At 46.9% G+C, this 17,557-nt stretch overlaps 1 protein-coding gene across 7 annotated transcripts in view; it reads left to right on the top strand.

Moving 5' to 3' along the window:
• ints8 (integrator complex subunit 8) overlaps positions 1-17,557 on the top strand; it is a 170,973-nt gene that overhangs the window by 18,292 nt on the left and 135,124 nt on the right. For 5 of the 7 annotated variants that reach the window (XR_015078983.1, XR_015078982.1, XM_085992630.1 and 2 more), the window contains exons 4-6: positions 10,089-10,266; positions 10,421-10,561; positions 10,997-11,068. Coding sequence is in view for 5 of the 7 variants with exons in the window: in XM_085992630.1 (XP_085848756.1) it covers positions 10,089-10,266; positions 10,421-10,561; positions 10,997-11,068 (391 nt within the window). In the remaining 2 variants the exon portion in view is untranslated. The remainder of the gene's footprint in view (positions 1-10,088; positions 10,267-10,420; positions 10,562-10,996; positions 11,069-17,557) is intronic. The other 2 variants (XM_085992633.1, XM_085992631.1) reach the window with 1 other exon arrangement.

Genomic DNA, 17,557 nt, shown 5'->3' with positions numbered 1-17,557 from the left:
TTTAACATAGAAAAACATCCCAAGACCCATCACAGATGCGTAATTAGACAAAAATGGACACCAAGCAAAAGAAGGAGATATTAGGAGGTGTGATCAAAAGCTTGGTCAAAGAGGTGGCTTTTAAGGAGGGTCTTAAAGGAGGAGAGGAAAATGGAAAGCTGAAAGGGTTTGGAATTCCAGAGTGTGGGGTTGAGGCGGGGGTGGGGGGTGCTGGTTTAGGGCTTGAGATTGCAGAGATGGGGAGTGGCAAGGCCTTTTATTGGGGAACAGGAGCCAATGTAGATTAACAAGGTGGCTGGTAAACAGGCCCTAGTAGAGGATAGGATACTGGCAGCAGAATTTTGGATGAGCTGAAGATGACAGAGCGTGGGAGACCAGCCAAGAAAACATTCAAGTGGTCGAGTCTGGAGGTGACAGGCATGGATCAGAGATTGTCAGCAGCAGATGGCTGAGACAGGAGCAGAGGGGTGGTAATATTATGGAGCTGGAAGTAGGTAGTCTTTATAATTGAAATGATATGGGGTCAGAAGCTCAGCTCGGGGTTGAATAGGATGATGAGGTTGCAAACTGTCTGGCTGAACCCGAGACAGTGGCTGGCGAGGGGGGTGGAATCGGTGGCAAGGGTACAGAGTTTCTGGCAGGGGCCGAAAACAATGGCTTCAGTCTTCTCTATGTTCAGCCGGACGAAATTGCAGCTTATCCAAGACTGGATGTTAGACAGCAGTCTGGCAACACGGAGGCAGTGGAGGGATTGAGCGAGGTGGTGCAGAGTTAAAGCTGAGTGTCATTAGCCTACCAGTGAAAGTTGACCCAATGTCTTTGGACGATGTCGCCAAGGAACAGCATGTAGATGAGGAAGAGAAGGGGGACAAGGATAGATCCTTGGGGGACACCAGAGGTAATGGTGCAGGAAGAGGAAGAGAAACTGTTGCTCGAGATGCTCTGAGTATGATTGTATAGGCAAGAGTGAAATTAAACAAGGGCAGTTGCACTGAGCTGGACAGTGGAGGAGAGGTGTCGGAGGAGGATGGCGTGGTTGATCTTGTCAAAGGCTGCAGAGAGGTTGAGGAAAGCAAATAGGAAAAATGCATCATAGTCAATCAGGGAGAATGTTATTTATTACTTTGATTAGGGATGTTGCAGTTCTGGGGCAGGGCTGGAAACCTAATCGGAGAGATTCAAACATGGGGAAAGATAGGAACAGATTTGAGAGGTGACAACACGATCAAGGAGTTTGGAGTGGAAAGGGAGATTGGAGATGGGGTGGTAGTTTGCAAGGACAAAGGTTGAGGGTGATTTTTTTTTTGTTAGAGGTTTACAAATTTGGTTGATCAATGCTGCTACCCCTTATGGCTCCTTTGAATTGTGTTTCTTGATAGTATTGAGACTTCCGAATCTCAGCAGTGGAATTTACCACTCTGCAGTTTTATGGCACTGTATCTTTTATGCTGCATGATGCTTTCATGAAGGAAGAAATAGAAGAAGCTCATTGCCCCTGCCCTGACTATTTCTCGCTCCTCATCACTGTCTCACTGTTCCACACAGTGATTTGCCCATTCCCTGGTTGCTGGTTCTACACTTGAGCTTTGAGTTTAACAAAATAAATCTCACACGCAGGTGTCTATTTATTTTAGAATAGACACATTATCTGGATCTCCTCACTGTAGTTTTGCACTCGCTGAAGTGATATACTTTTATCTCATGTATATTGCATGAAATCACTGCTCACAGGCCAGGCATTGGTACTTTGTTTTCTGTCAGCACCAGCTCTAAAAGTAGGAAGGTTCAAGGATTGGGCACTTCCACTTGATAGTTGATGCGCTATCAATTACTCATAAAAGACGGAGAGTTAGGAGAGTAACTAAAGGCTTTTATTAGCAAAGAACAGAGCATGCCTCTCGTGGTTGACTGGGTTCCAAGAAGGCAGGGGGCTGCAGAGCGGTCACCTTTATACCTGGGCCTGTGGGTGGAGCCAGGGGCGGAGCCAGCAGAGACATGCTGAGGCATGCATAGGTACAACAGTGTGCAACAACAACAACAACAGTGAACAACAATAACAGTGGTTTACCACATTCACCCCTTGTTTAAAATTGAGTCCGGCGGGGTGAAGTGTACTAAAGGTTCGTGTAAGTAAGTCTATCAGGTGGCCTTGTATGCCGTCCTGATCGTCGTGGTGGCGGCGGTGATGCTGCAGCATCCAACGTTGAATCAGGCGTCTCATTGAGTGGTTGGGTGGTCAATGACGGGTCCTGGGGCTGCGGCATGCCGTCTAGCGGGGTTGGGTTGTGGGTAGTGGTGGATGGCAATGGTAGTGTTTCAGGGGCACCCGAAGGTGCGAGATCTCGTGTGGAGGCTGTGTCCTCCCGCCCGCCCGGGTACGCTACGTAAGCGTACTGGGGGTAGGCGTGGGTAGTGGTGGGTGGCGAAGGAGGTGTTTCGGGAGCACCTGAAGGTGCGAGGTCTCGTATGGAGACTGTGTCCTCCCGCCCGTCCGGGTACACCACGTAAGCATACTGAGGGTTGGCATGGAGGAGGCTCATCCTCTCGACCAGGGGGTCCGTCTTATGGGACCTCACGTGCTTCCGCAGTAGGACGGGTCCTGGAGAAGTCAGCCATGTCGGTAACGAGATCCCCGATGTGGACTTCCTGGGGAAGGAGAACATTCTCTCATGAGGGGTGGCATTGGTGGCTGTACAGAGCAGTGACCGAATGGAATGGAGCGCCGCAGGGAGGACCTCCTGCCAGCGAGAGGTCGGAAGGCCCTTAGATTTCAAGTTTAAAAGGACTGCCTTCCAGACCGTCGCATTCTCCCTTTCCACCTGGCCATTCCCCTGGGGGTTGTAGCTGGTGGTCCTGCTTGTAGCAATACTTCTCGCGAGCAGGTACTGACGAAGTTCGTCGCTCATAAAGGATGAGCCCCTGTCGCTATGAATATAGCTAGGGAAACCGAACAAGGCGAAGAGGTCATTCAGACATTTAATGACCGTGGTACTGGTCATGTCTGAGCAAGGGATGGCAAACGGGAAACGGGAGTGATATACTCCCGATCACCCACGAGGGTGGGCTCTGTTATTTAGCCAATAAAATTGATATACCTATCAATTCATTCAATGAAAAGCGACGAGTTAAGAAAGTAACTATAGGTTTTTATTGGCTAAATAACAGAGCCCACCCTCGTGGGTGATCGGGTCCAACAAGGAGGAATACCAGCCAGTCGACCACCTTTATACCTGGGCAAGCAGGCGGAGCCAGCTGTGGTCAGCCCAGGTATAACAGCGTGACAAGAGGTGACCCTGTGTAGTGATACAACAGTGTAAACAGTGATAACCATAGTGTAACGCTATAAACAGTGATAACCATAGTGTAACGATAGTGAACGATAAAAGTGGTTTACCACAGGGAGTACTCGTCAATTATGTTGAGGAAGTACACATTGCGGTCAGAGGAGGGGAGGGGCCCTTTAAAATCGACGCTCAGCCGTTCAAAGGGGCACGTGGCTTTGATCAGGCTTGCTCTGTCTGGCCTATAAAAATGCGGTTTGCACTCGGCACAGATTTGGCAGTTCCTGGTCATGGTCCTGACCTCCTCGATGGAGTAGGGCAGGTTACGGGATTTGATGAAGTGAAAAAACCTGGTGACCCCCGGGTGGCAGAGGTCATTGTGGAGGGTCTTCAGTCTATCGACCTGCGCGTTGGCGCATGTACCACGTGATAGGGCATCTGGGGGCTCATTGAGTTTCCCGGGCCGGTACAAGATATCGTAATTGTAGGTGGAGAGTTCAATTCTCCACCTCAAGATCTTGTTGTTCTTGATTTTGCCCCTCTGCTTATTATTAAACATAAAAGCTACTGAACGCTGGTCAGTGAGCAGGGTAAATCGTTTTCCGGCCAGGTAATGCCTCCAATGTCGCACAGCTTCCACAATGGCCTGGGCCTCCTTTTTGACCGAGGAGTGTTGAATCTCGGGGCCCTGGAGGGTCCTTGAGAAAAAGGCCATGGGTCTCCCCGCCTGGTTAAGGGTTGCAGCTAGGGCAAAGTCGGATGCGTCGCTCTCCACTTGGAAAGTGATGGACTCATACACTGCGTGCATCGTGGCCCTCGCAATATCTCTTTTTATGAGAGTGAAGGCTGCACAGGCCTCTGCTGTCAGGGGGAAGGAGGTGGACTTGATGAGGGGTCTGGCTTTGTCCGCATAGTTGGGCACCCACTGAGCATAGTACGAGAAAAACCCTAGGCATCTCTTCAGTGCTTTTTGGCAGTGGGGGAGGGGGAGCTCCATAAGGGGGCGCATCCTGTCGGGGTCGGGGCCGATGACTCCGTTCTCCACTACACAGCCAAGAATGGCAAGGCGCTTGGTACGAAACATACATTTGTCCTTGTTGTATGTTAGGTTCAGCCGCTGGGCCGTACGGAGGAATTTCTCTAGGTTAACATCATGGTCCTGCTGGTCGTGGCCGCAGATGGTGACGTTGTCTAGATAGGGGAAAGTGGCCTGGAGCGCGTTCTGGTCAACCATCCGGTCCATCTCCCGTTGGAAGACTGCAACCCCGTTGGTGACGCCAAAGGGGACTCTGAGGAAGTGGTAGAGACGACCGTCAGCTTCAAAAGCTGTGTACTGGCGGTCCTCAGCCCTGATGGGGAGCTGGTGGTATGCCAACTTCAGATCAATCGTCGAGAACACCCGGTATTGTGCTATCTGATTGACCATGTCAGATATGCGGGGGAGTGGGTATGCATCTAGCTGGGTGTAGCGATTGATCGTCTGGCTGTAGTCAATAACTAGGCGCTGTTTTTCGCCAGTCTTCACTACCACCACTTGTGCTCGCCATGGGCTGGTGCTACTTTCAATAATCCCTTCCTTCAGGAGTCTCGCTACCTCGGATTTAATGAAGCTCCTATCCCCGGCACTGTAACGCCTGCTTTTGGTAGCGATGGGCTTACAGTCGCGGGTGAGGTTAGCGAACAAGGAGGGGGGGGGGACTTTAAGGGTGGAGAGGCTGCAAATGATGCACGGCGGGCGATTTAAAAGCTGCTGGCTGCAGACTGTGAGTGGGGGGAGGGGTCCGTCGTACGCTAATGTGACCCTCTTAAGGTTGCACTGAAAATCCAACCCCAGTAGAACGGCAGCGCAGAGATGGGGCACGACCAGGAGTTTAAAATTTTTGTATTCTGTGCCCCTTACTGAAAGGGTCACTACACAGTAGCCACCGACGTCCGCTGACTGGGCTTTGGAAGCCAAAGAGATCCGATGGCGCGTCGGCAGGACCGGGAGAGAGTAACTGCGCACCGTGTCGGGGTGGATAAAGCTCTCCGTGCTCCCGCTGTCAAAAAGGCAGGTAGTGGCGCGGCCGTTTACCGTAATGTCCATCATGGACCTGGACAGTTGATGTGGGAGAGACTGGTCCAGCGTCACGGAGGCCAGCGTATGGTCGAGCGAGTCGATGTGGTCGTCAGATGAGGCGGTGGTTGAGTCCGGGTCCCCCGTGGTTGAAGTTGGAGACGTCCAAGATGGCGGACAAAATGGCGGCGCCCATGATCCCGATCCCCACGCGGCTGGGGGAGCCCAAGATGGTGGACAAGATGGCTGCCCCCACAGTTCGTACGCGGCGCTGCTGGCGTTAGCGGTTTTACCTTTGCAGGCGCTGACATAGTGTCCTTTCTTCCCGCAGCCGGAGCAGGTAGCGTTTCTCGCCGGGCAGCGTGCTCTGGGGTGTTTTGCCTGGCCACAAAAATAACATTTCTGTGCCTTGGACATCGCAGCAGCCGTTGAAGGTGGCGGTCCCATGACCCAAGGTTGCGGCGTCCACGTTGCGGAGCGGTTAGGGGAGAAGGCGTCCATATTCCTGTGGGCCGCGTCGAGCGAGAGCGCGAGGGACACTGCCTTTCTCAGGTCCATTTCTCCCTTTTCCAACAGTCTCTGCCGGGAGTAGTCGGACCTTAGACCCGCAACGAAAGCATCTCGGATCAGTCCCTCCGTGTGTGCTGCGGCTGATACTTCTTTGCAATCGCAGCCTCGGCCGAGTATCCGTAGTGCCCGTAGGAAGGCCTCCACCGATTCCCCGGGCTGCTGTCTGCGGGATCTTAAGAGGTGCCGGGCATAGACCGTATTTACCGGGCGTGCGTATTGCCCTTTTAGCAGATCGATAGTCGTCGCGTCCTGGATTATTGTATAAACTTGGTGGCTCACCTTTGAGGCCAGGATTTCCAACTTGTTTTCGTCCAGGGTCACAGTTGAGGCTTGCAGGTAGGCCTCGAAGCAACGCAGCCAATGCGCGAATTTGGTAGCCAAACCCGCTTCTTGGGGGTCTAGGTCCAGGCATGTTGGTCTGAGGGCTCGCAGCAGCTCCTGCTGCTCAGCGTTTGGTGCAGCAGCCAGCTGCTCAGCGTTTGTTGTCGACATTTTGTTTTTGCTAATAAAATTGATGCGCTATCAATTACTCATAAAAGACAGAGAGTTAGGAGAGTAACTAAAGGCTTTTATTAGCAAAGAACAGAGCATGCCTCTCGTGGTTGACTGGGTTCCAAGAAGGCAGGGGGCTGCAGAGCGGTCACCTTTATACCTGGGCCTGTGGGTGGAGCCAGGGGCGGAGCCAGCAGAGACATGCTGAGGCATGCATAGGTACAACAGTGTGCAACAACGGGGAACAACAATAACAGTGGTTTACCACAATAGTTCTAAGTAGTCCTAATCTTGACTTGACCAAATAAGTTTTCACATTCAGTAGACACTTGCCCCCTTACGGCAGTGGTTTATTTCGTTTGGATTAAAGTTGTTTAGTAAATGGCTGCAATGGGCTTCAAATCATATACACCTGGAGGTTTCTGCTGCACGCGTTCAGGTTCATTCTGATTTGCATGACATTTTTAAAGGCTTTTCAAGGATCTTGCTTTTTGTTTATTCGTTCATGGGATGTGGGCGTCGCTGGCAAGGTCAGCATTTATTGCCCATCACTAATTGTCCTTGGAAAAGGCGGTGGTGAGCCGCCGCCTTGAACCGCTGCGGTCAGGACAGTGAAGGTACTCCCACAGTGCTGTCAGGGAGGGAGTTCCAGGATTTTGACCCAGCGACGATGAAAGAATGCCGATATATTTCCAAGTCAGGATGGTGTGTAACTTGGAGGTGGTGGCGTTTCCATGCGCCTGCTGCCCTTGTCCTTCTAGCTGGAAGAGGTTGTGGGTTTAGGAGTGGCTGCCGAAGAAGCCTTGGCGAGTTGCCGCAGTGCATCTTGTAGATGGTACACACTGCAGCCACGGTACACCAGTGGTGGAGGGAGTGAATGTTTAAGGTGGTGAATGGGTTGCTAATCAAACAGGCTGCTTTGCCCTGGATGATGTTGAGCTTCTTGAGTGTTGTTGGAGCTGCACTCATCCAGGGAAGTGGCGAGTATTCCCTCACACTCCTGACTTGTGCCTTGTAGATGGTGGAAGGGCTTTGGGGAGTCAGGAGGTGAGACACTTGCCGCAGAATACCCAGCCTCTGACCTCCTCTTGTAGCCACAGTATTTATGTGGCTTGTCCAGTTCAGTTTCTAGTCAATGGTGACCCCCCAGAATGTTGATGGTGGGGGATTCCACGATGGTAATGCCGTTGAATGTCAAGGGGCAGTGGTTAGACTCTCTTGTTGGAGATATATATCATTGCCTGGCACTTGTGTGGCGTGAATGTTACCTGCCACTTATCAGCCCAAGCCTGAATGTCGTCCAGGTCTTGTTGCATGCGGGCATGGACTGCTTCATTATCTGAGGAGTTGCAAATGGCACTGAACACTGTGCAGTCATCAGCGAACATCCCCACTTCTGACCTTATGATGGAAGGAAGGTCATTGATGAAGCAGCTGAAGATGGTTGGGCCTAGGACACTGCCCTGAGGAACTCCTGCAGCGATGTCCTGGGGCTGAGATGATTGGCCTTCAACAACCACAACAATCTTCCTTTGTGCTAGGTATGACTCCAGCCAGTTGAGTTTTCCACCTGATTCCCATTGACTTCAGTTTTACTAGGGCTCCTTGATGCCACACTCTGCCAAATGCTGCCTTGATGTCAAGGGCAGTCACTCTCACCTCACCTCCTTGAGTTCAGCTCTTTTGTCCATGTTTGGACCAAGGCTGAAATGAGGTCTGGAGCCGAGTGGTCCTAGCGGAACCCAAACTGAGCATCGGTAAGCAGGTCATTGGTGAGTAAGTGCTGCCTGATAGCACTGTCAACGACACCTTCCATCACTTTGCTGATGATTGAGAGTAAACTGATGGAATGGTAATTGGCCAGATTGTATTTGTCCTGCTTTTTGTGGATAGGACAGTTTTCCACATTGGCAGGTAGATGCCAGTGTTGTAGTTGTAATGGAACAGCATGGCTAGAGACGCGGCTAGTTCTAGAGCACAAGTCTTCAGCACGACAGCCGGGATGTTGTCGGGGCCCATAGCCTTTGTTGTATCCAGTGCGCTCAGCTGTTTCTTGACATCACGTGGAGTGAATCGAATTGGCTGAAGACTGGCTTCTGTGATGGTGGGGACCTCAGGTGGAGGCCGAGATGGATCATCCACTCGGCACTTCTGACTGAAGATGGTTGCAAACGCTTCAGCTTTGTCTTTTGCACTTGCATACTGGGCACCGTCATTATTTAGGATGGAGCCTCCTCCTCCCATTGGTTGTTTAATTGTCCACCACCATTCACGACTGGATGTGGCAGGAATGCAGATCTTTGATCTGATCCATTGATTGTGGGCTCGCTTAGCATGCTGCATGCAGTCCTGTGTTGCAACTGGCATTGAACCACTCCTCATTGAACCTGGCTTGATAATGGTAGAATGAGGAATATGCCAGGCCATGAGGTTACAGATTGTGGTGGAATACAATTCTGCAGCTGCTGATGGCCTCATGGATGCCCAGTTTTGAGCTGCTGGATCTGTTCTGAATCTATCCCATTAAGCACGGTGGTAGTGCCACACAACACGATGGCGGGTGTCCTCAGTGTGAAGACGGGACATTGTCTCCAAATGACTATGCGGTGGTCACTGCTACCAATACGGTCATGGACAGATGCATCTGCAACAGGTAGATTGGTGAGGACGAGGTCAAGTAGGTTTTTCCCCTCGTGTTAATTCTCTCGCCACAGGCCCAGTCTGGCAGCTATGACCTTCAGGAGCTTCATGGTCACCTTTACTGATACTAGCTTTTTATTCCAGATTTATTTAATTAACTGAATTTAAATTCCCCAGCTGCCGTGGTGGGATTTGAACTCGCGTCTCCGGAACATTTGACCAGCTCTCTGGATTATTAGTCCAGTAACATAACCACTATGCTACCATTCCCACTTGCTGACTAAAATAATTTTTGAGGGAGTAAAATTCAACTTTGGCAGGGCACAAATGGGCTGTAGTGGGTCACATGCCTGTTATACACCCCACCCGATCTTCCTTTCCGTTGAAGTCAGATGGGGTGTAAAACGGGCGGCAGACCCGCTACAACCTGCTTTGAGCTTCCATCGAAGTTTAATTTTACCCTCCTCCGTGTGAGTCTTCTGATTCTTCTAGTGGGTAAGGAGGAAGATGGTAATGATGTACACAACCTTCCCTCGAAACCTCCTGGCACTCCTGACCAGTTCAGTGCCCAGATCAGAACAGTTTAGGACATAACCGTATCTATTATCCTTGAAGTTTTGGGTCGCAGTTTGGTTCTAGATCTCTCAAAATTACAGGTCCTCCGACTTATAAAACAGATAAGTGTGATTGTTCTGGCCGGGTGAAATGAAAGAGAATTTAATTTGAGTATTTTTACAAAGTAATGGTAGATAAAAAATAATTTGAGGGTGTGGTGGTTTCAATTTGAACATGTGCCAGTGATCATGAGTAGTGAAATTGTGGGTATCAGTACACTAGTACTTTCTATATTTTAAAATGAAACCCCTGCGAAATTTCCTCCAGTAATTTAAGATCAAAGAGAGAGGTTATAATTGGAAGCTCTAAACGCATGTAAGCTACCTGATCAGCAGAGTCCTCTTTAAGCATAAGAAAATCTCCAGAAGCTGCTATAATATGTCAATTATTGTATTCTGTCTAAGCCTTACAAGGCCGTGTTCTTTTTGCTGAAGCAGATCCATCGCCAATTCAGCTGATAAACCAGTTTTTGGAACAGGCCTCCAAACCCTCTGTAAATGAGCAGAACCAAGTGCACCCACCGACCGACAACAAGAGGAACCGCACATTAAAGCTCCTCGCTCTCAAGGTAGCTGCACACTTGAAGTGGGATTTAGAGTTGTTGGAGAAAAGGTAATTTTGAAAAATTCTATTCATGGTGATGCCTTCTGTTTAAATATTTAAAATATTTTAAAAACTAAAACGTTCTTGAAAAGCATTGTTCACCTTTTACAAGTCCATGTTATTACCCATGGCATTTATTAGTTATACAATTATCTTTCACCAGTTTGACTGTGCCAGTGCTGAATATGCTTCTGAATGAGCTGCTGTGCGTCAGCAAGGTTCCTCCAGGTGTAAAGCATGTTGATCTGGACCTGTGCAGCCTGCCTCCGACAACCACCACGGCTGTACTGGTGTACAATAGATGGTAAGATCAGAATTTGTGTAATAATGCATCCTTTATCATATTACATATTTTTGTTCTAAACTGGGTAGGCCAGCAGCTGTGATCAGGTTGTCAGGTTTTGATACAGTTCATGATTTTTTTTAAAGTGAGGTGGAGCAATAGACATAAATTGTCAGTTTTCTGCCACTAGATGTTCCTTGTGCACTTTATAAAGTGGTGGAATTCATTATGCCATTTATGTCATGAAGGATAAAACAGTGTGAACTTTTGTGGAAAGTAATACATAAAAATATTTACAAATTAGTCTGATCTGCTGTGGCACAATAATATTTATTAATGAGTTTTATTAATTTTTGTTTTAGTTTGCTGCAAAGGTGATTGTGTTTTATGTGTACTGTAAAAGTGAATCATTTCCTGACTCTTTCATTCTGAAGGATCCTTTTCTTCTTTGAACAGGGCGGTTAGAACAACTGTCCAGAGCAGCTTTCCAGTGAAACAGTTAAAGCCTGGTCCTCCGCAATTAAACATGTGAGTTCAGTGCTCTGAACAAAATTTTATTTGCTGGCTTTAGAACACATTTTCCCCGTCTTCTCTTGCTGGGGTGCAGTTCTATACGCAGTAGCTACTCTAATTACTTTCAGGTAGCCTAGAGACCATGTTGTCGACAGGCACATTGACTATAGGAGATATTGCAGCTTAGCCCAGTCTGGTGTCACGTGACATCCACACACACATTCCAGATTAGTTGGAACTAGAGGAACATAGGAACAGGAGTAGGCCATTCAGCCCCTTGACTCTGCTCCACCATTCAATTAGATCATGGCTGATCTGTATCGCAACTTCATTTACCTGCCTTTGATCTATAATCCCTCGATACCCTTACCTCATAAAAATCTGTCGATCTCAGTCTTGAAACTTCTAATTGACCCAGGATCCACAGCCTTTTGAAGGAGAGAGTTTCAGATAACTACCACACTTTTTGTGTGGAAAAAATGCTTCCTGATTTCACTCCTAAATGGCTTCGCACTCATTTAAGCTTGTACCCCCTTGTTACTCCCCTTTTTTAATCTGCCCCCCCCCCCCGAGATAAAGGCTAACATTCCATTAGCCATTTGGATTGATTTTTGTACCTGTGCACTCGCTTTTAATGATTTGTGTATCTGGACACCCAAATCTCTCTGCTCCTAGTCTCTCAACATTAAACAAAATATTCTGATTTGTGTCTTGGATCCAAAGTGGATGACCTAGATATAAGGTCTTGTACAGGTTCAGTGTCACTTCCCTCTACTCCTGGGACATTGAGGTCCATTGTAAGAGTAAGTACTACTTAACTATATCTTAAGGTTCATATGTGGCTAGATTAATACCCTTTTTACTTTGCAGTGATTTGTCATAAATAAGGCAGCAACACCTCTAGCAACAGATGTAAACTCTGGTGGAGTCAGCCAACACTTTGTTTGCCATGATGTGGAGATGCCGGTGTTGGACTGGGGTGGACAAATGTGAGAAGTCACACAACACCAGGTTATAGTCCAACAGTTTTATTTGAAATCACAAGCTTTCGGAGCGCTGCTCTTTAGTCACCTGACGAAGGAGCAGCGCTCCGAAAGCTTGTGATTTCAAATAAAGCTGTTGGACTATAACCTGGTGTTGTGTGACTTCTAACTTTTTTTGACCATGGTTAAACTTCCTACTTAACCCACCAGCACCGGATAGCTTTTCCTTGTTGGGCAGTACTGAATCTTCCCCAGCCATCACAGGTCTGCTGGTAAGAAATTATGTTGCAGTTTATCACAAACAACCGCATGTGCTCAGTTGTTTGCCCTTTGCCACCAATGATGTGTTATCTATATGTCAAATCAAATCCCACAGTTTAAGAACGTTATAGATGCATTTCTAATTGAAGTAGTGAAAAAAAAGTAGTAGTTTCTGTGACTTGCAGTTTTATTTTCATACAGTAACCCTTAAAAGTAAGAAGTATTCAAACTGCAATCAGAGTTCAAGGTGCAAAAGATGAATCACTTTCCTAACAATCTGTACATGGGATCCTGAAAGTCGCCTTTAGTAATGACACTCAAATGTAATGATTTGTGTTGAACCTTATTTACACTACTGGGTTGTATCTGATGGCTAGAGGAATGCTATTAATGGAGTACCCAAAACGGTACACAATACTACAACTTCGACCTAGGTCTTGTCAGGTTCAACGTTACTTTGTTGCTTTTTTACACGCTGCCTCTAGAATTCCTTTTGCTCCTTTTTTGGCTTTATCTACTTGCATTTCCATCTTTAATGCTTTGTACAGTATATCTGCACACCATGGTTCACAAATTTACAGCTCAATTACAGGAGGAAGGCCAATCATTCCTTCTTAATTCATCCATTGAGCAATCCCAACCTCCCTCCCCCATGTAGCAAGCAATTAATTCCAGGGTTTCTGCCTCCACAGCTCTATTTCTAAGTTTATTACACTTTGATATCTGTTCTAAAGTTACCTTTTACTAGTTCAAACACCTGTCCTTTACTTAGACTCCCACAGTTTAATTTAAAGTGTACCCTTAACAATCTTGTATACATTAAGATCATCCCTCAGGTGCCTCCTTTTCAAGCTGAAAAGTCCCAGTCTAACCAGTCGTTTATCTTAGCTCATACCCCTAGCACTGGGAATTAGCCTTGTGGCTCTTCTCTGCACTGCCTCCAACCTTTGAATGCCTCTCTTATTTTTTTGGCAACCAGAACTAGTCGCAGTATTCAAGGTGTGGCCAACCAGAGCACTCTACAGTTTGATCATTATCTCCTCTGATTTATATTCTACTGTTTTGGCAATGCAGTTCAACAGCCTTTTAGCTTTGTTGATTACTGCTCTGCATTACTTGGACAGACTTAGCGTTGAATCAACGCAGTCCCCTCGGTCCCTCTCAACTTCATCCTAGGTCTCTCTCAACTTCATTCATAACTATTTCAACACTGTTTATGGAATGTGGATGTTGTTGATTTTTCATTTGTTTTTGTGGCATTTGCACTTGTCTGCATTAAATTTTATTTGCCATTGTTCTGCCTAGTCACATATTTTGTCCAATTCATTCTAAATTTCTGAGCTGCCACTTCTAATTCCATTATCCTTCCTAGTTTGGTATTCTCTGCAAATTTGACCGCTGCATTGAGTTTCTGAATCCAGGTCAGTTATGCAAATTAGAAACTGTAGTGTTCCCGGTACCAAGCCCTGAGGAATCCCACTCAGTACTCCCGCCCCATTCCCAGGGTTTACCCTGATTCCACTGCTCAATTTAAAATCTTACCATTTAAGGTGCAGTCCCCTTCCCTATTCTTGCTTCCTAAATGTATTGCTACATATTTTTCTGCATTGAACGCACCTGCCACCTATCTGTCCATCCTGCTAGCCTATTTATGTTCCCCTGCAGTTTTTCACAAACCTCAACAAAATTTGCCAGCCCATTTATGTATATACAGTAAATAAGAGGGATTCAAACACAGACTCCTGTGGAACATCCCTCATCACATTTTTCCAGTACAGAAACTTCAACCTCTATTCTTTGCTATCTGGCCTCCAACCATGTCTCTATCTACATGGCTATATTCTCCTAAAACCACATCACTACTTTTACTATAAACCTCTTGAATGGTACATTATCAAATGCTTTTTAAAACCATGGCCGTTTACATTTATGTTGTACTTTTAACATAGATTTACCGAGGGGGGCGAAAAAAATAAATAGGAATAGATAATCCAAGTCATGGAGGGAGAGATTGGGTGGCTATAAGCTTGGTCGAAAAGCTGGGTTTTGATGAGGTTTTTTTAAAGTGGAGAAAGGATAGGCGGAAAGGTTTGGGGGAGATGAGTTCCAGAGAGACGGGCCAAGGTAGCACCACTGTTGGTGGGGCAATGAAGGGGAGGTTCAGAAAAGGCCAGAGTCAGAAGACCGAAAGGTGTAGAAGGCTGGAGAAAGTTGTTGAGAGAGGGTGGATCAAAACAGTAGAGAGATTTGAAGGCAAGGACGGAGATGTTAGATTTAATGCATTGGGGACAGAGCCAGTGTAGGGTGGCAGAGATAGATCCTTGAGCAAATCTGAAGATGAAGGTGCAGAGACGAGAAGAGAAGCCATTTCTGGAGATGCACTGGCAGTATTCGTACTAGTAGGAGTGGAACTGTGCAAGGGCAGCCATAAGGATCTGGATACTGAGAAAAGATGATAGAAGAAGATGCCATGGTTAATTGTGTCAAAATTGTTATCAATTGCATTCAGTGCATTTCCTTTATCTGTCATTTCTGGTATTTCTTCAAAGAATGCTTTAAGGTTGGTCAAGAATGACTTGCCTTTTACAATTCTGACCTGATTAACTCAGTGCTTAATAGTTTACCAAAAACTGAGGTAAAATGAACTGCTTTTTAGTGCTGGTTTTTCCTTTATCTGACCCCCCCACATTTCTGAACTCTCTGGTGCTCTCACTCTGGTCTCTTCAATGCACCATTGGTTGCTGAACCTTCAGCTGCCTAGGTCCCAAGCGCTGGAATTCTCTTCCCCTTTGCTTTTCCAACTCCCTTTCTTCCTTTAAGACATTCCCTAAATCCCACCTCTGACCAAGCTTTTGATCACCACTCCAAATAGTTCCTTCATTGGCTTGGCATCCGTTTTATTTTAATATGAAAGTCTGAGGTTCCTTGGGGCATTTTTGTATGTTAAACACACTATATAAATGCAAGTTGTTGTAGTGATATTTGTTGATGACACTGTTAGAAAAGCTGAACAGCTCCTGACTTGCCATCAGCCTGGCTGCAGACAGACTGACCTCTCAACTTGTCTATATATATGCCAGCACGGTGTTTTCCACAATCCTTGCCTGAACAGACCTTCCCTGACATTGAGAAAGGTCTTGGCCAGAACAACAAAGTTGCAGTAATACCAGTCGAGTTTGTCACTTTGCAGCAAAAATGCATAGAATCATAGAATGGTTACAACATGGAAGAAGGCCATTCGGCCCGACGAGCCCGTGCCGACTCTCCGCTAGTCCCACTCCCCCGTCCTTTCCCCATAGCCCTGCAAATCTTTTTCCTTCAGATACTTATCCAACTCCCTTTTGAAAGATAAGATTGAGTCTGCCTCCACCACTCTTTCAGGCAGTACATTCCAGATCTTAACCACTCGCTGTGTAAAAAAGTTTTTTCTTACGTCGCCTTTGGTTCTTTTGCCAATCACCTTAAATTTGTGTCCCCTGGTTCTCGACCCTTCCGCCAATGGGAACAGTTTCTCTCCATCTACTCTGTCCAGACCCCTCATGATTTTGAACACCTCTATCAAATCTCCTCTCAATCTTCTCTGCTCTAAGGAGAACAACCCCAGCTTCTCCAGTCTATCAACGTAACTGAAGTCCCTCATTCCTAGAATCATTCTCGTTAATCTTTTCTGCACCTTCTCTGAGGCCTTCACATCCTTCCTAAAGTGTGGTGCCCAGAATTGAACACAATACTCCAGTTGGGGCTGACCCAGTGTTTTATACAGGTTCATCATAATTTCCATACTTCTTTACTCTATACCTCTATTTATGAAGCCCAGGATCCTGTAAGCCTTTTTAACTGCTTTCTCAACCTGCCCTGCCACCTTCAACAATTTATGCACACATACCCCCAGGTCTCTCTGTTCGTGTACGCCCTTTAGGATTGTACCATTTAGTTTATATGTCCTCTCCTCATTCAGTCTACCAAAATGTATCACTTCACATTTTTTGCGTTAAATTTCATCAGCCACGTGTCTGCCCATTTCACCAGCCTGTCTATGTCTTCCTGAAGTCTATCACTCTCCTCCTCGCTGTTCACTATACTTCCAAGTTTTGTGTCACCTGCACATTTTGAAATTGTGCCCTGTACACCCACGTCCAAGTCATTAATATATATCAAGAAAAGCAGTGGTCCTAGAACCGACCCCTGGGGAACACCACTGTATACCTTCCTCCAGTCCGAAAAACAACCGTTCACCACTACTGTGTTTCCTGTCACTTAGCCAATTTCGTATCCATGCTGCTACTTTCGCTTTTATTCCAGGGGCTTCAACTTTGCTGGCGAGCCTATTATGTGGCACTTTGTCGAACGCCTTTTGGAAATCTATGTACACTATGTCAACCGCATTACTCTCATCAACCCTCTCTGTTACCTCATCAAAAAACTCAAATCAGGTTGGTTGAACATGATTTGCCTTTAACAAATCCGTGCTGGCTTTCCTTAATTAATCCACACCTATCCAAGTGACTGTTAATTTTGTCCCTGATTACTTTTTCTAAAAGCTTCCCCACTACCGAGGTTAAACTGACTGGCCTGTAGTTGCTGGGTTTATCTTTACACCCTTTGTTTAACAATGATGTAACATTTGCAATTCTCCAGTCCTCTGGCACCACCCCCATATCTATGGAGGATTGGAATATTGTGGCCTGTAGGAACTGGGGTTCCTAGCCGAAGAATTGAGATCGACTCAGAAAATCAAAAACAATAAAATTTAATGAACAAACGAAACTGTAGGATATAATACAAATAGATCTGGTCTGCTTGAAAGCCTCTCTGGAACTGCTAGCAGGTTCCGAGCTCAACTGCGAGCAGGTTCCGAGCTCTACTGCTAGAAGGTTCCGAGCTCTGACGTCATGATGTCATCACGTTCTTCCCGCCGTTGAGAGATCACGTGACGGACAGCATGACGTCCTCACGCGGAGTACAGGAAAGAAGCCCTAGTACAGTTAACAGATACATTAAAGGTGCAGCCCCCAGCTGTACTACATTGCTGTAAAAGGAATTACATACAATTGTCCGTAATCCTCTGGTGGTTCCGCCACATGCGCCCCCCCAGAATTGCTTTTAACAGAGAAGGTAAGGCGAGAAGGGGGTCTGACGAGTCTGTCCGACCAACTGCGATACCCCGGCAGCTGGAACGGAGCGCTAGAAGACGAACTGGCCGTTGGCTGTGGTTGGGATGACGCCGCAGGCAGAGGAGAAGAGGAGGCCGGCTGTGGTC

The sequence above is a fragment of the Somniosus microcephalus genome, chromosome 7 (genome assembly GCF_052327205.1).
Source record: "Somniosus microcephalus isolate GS21.2 chromosome 7, FLI_Smic_1.0, whole genome shotgun sequence".
Classification (NCBI taxonomy): Eukaryota; Metazoa; Chordata; class Chondrichthyes; order Squaliformes; family Somniosidae; genus Somniosus; species Somniosus microcephalus.
The sequence above is the reverse complement of the archived record's forward strand: the minus strand, read 5'-3'. Positions and strand labels throughout refer to the sequence as shown.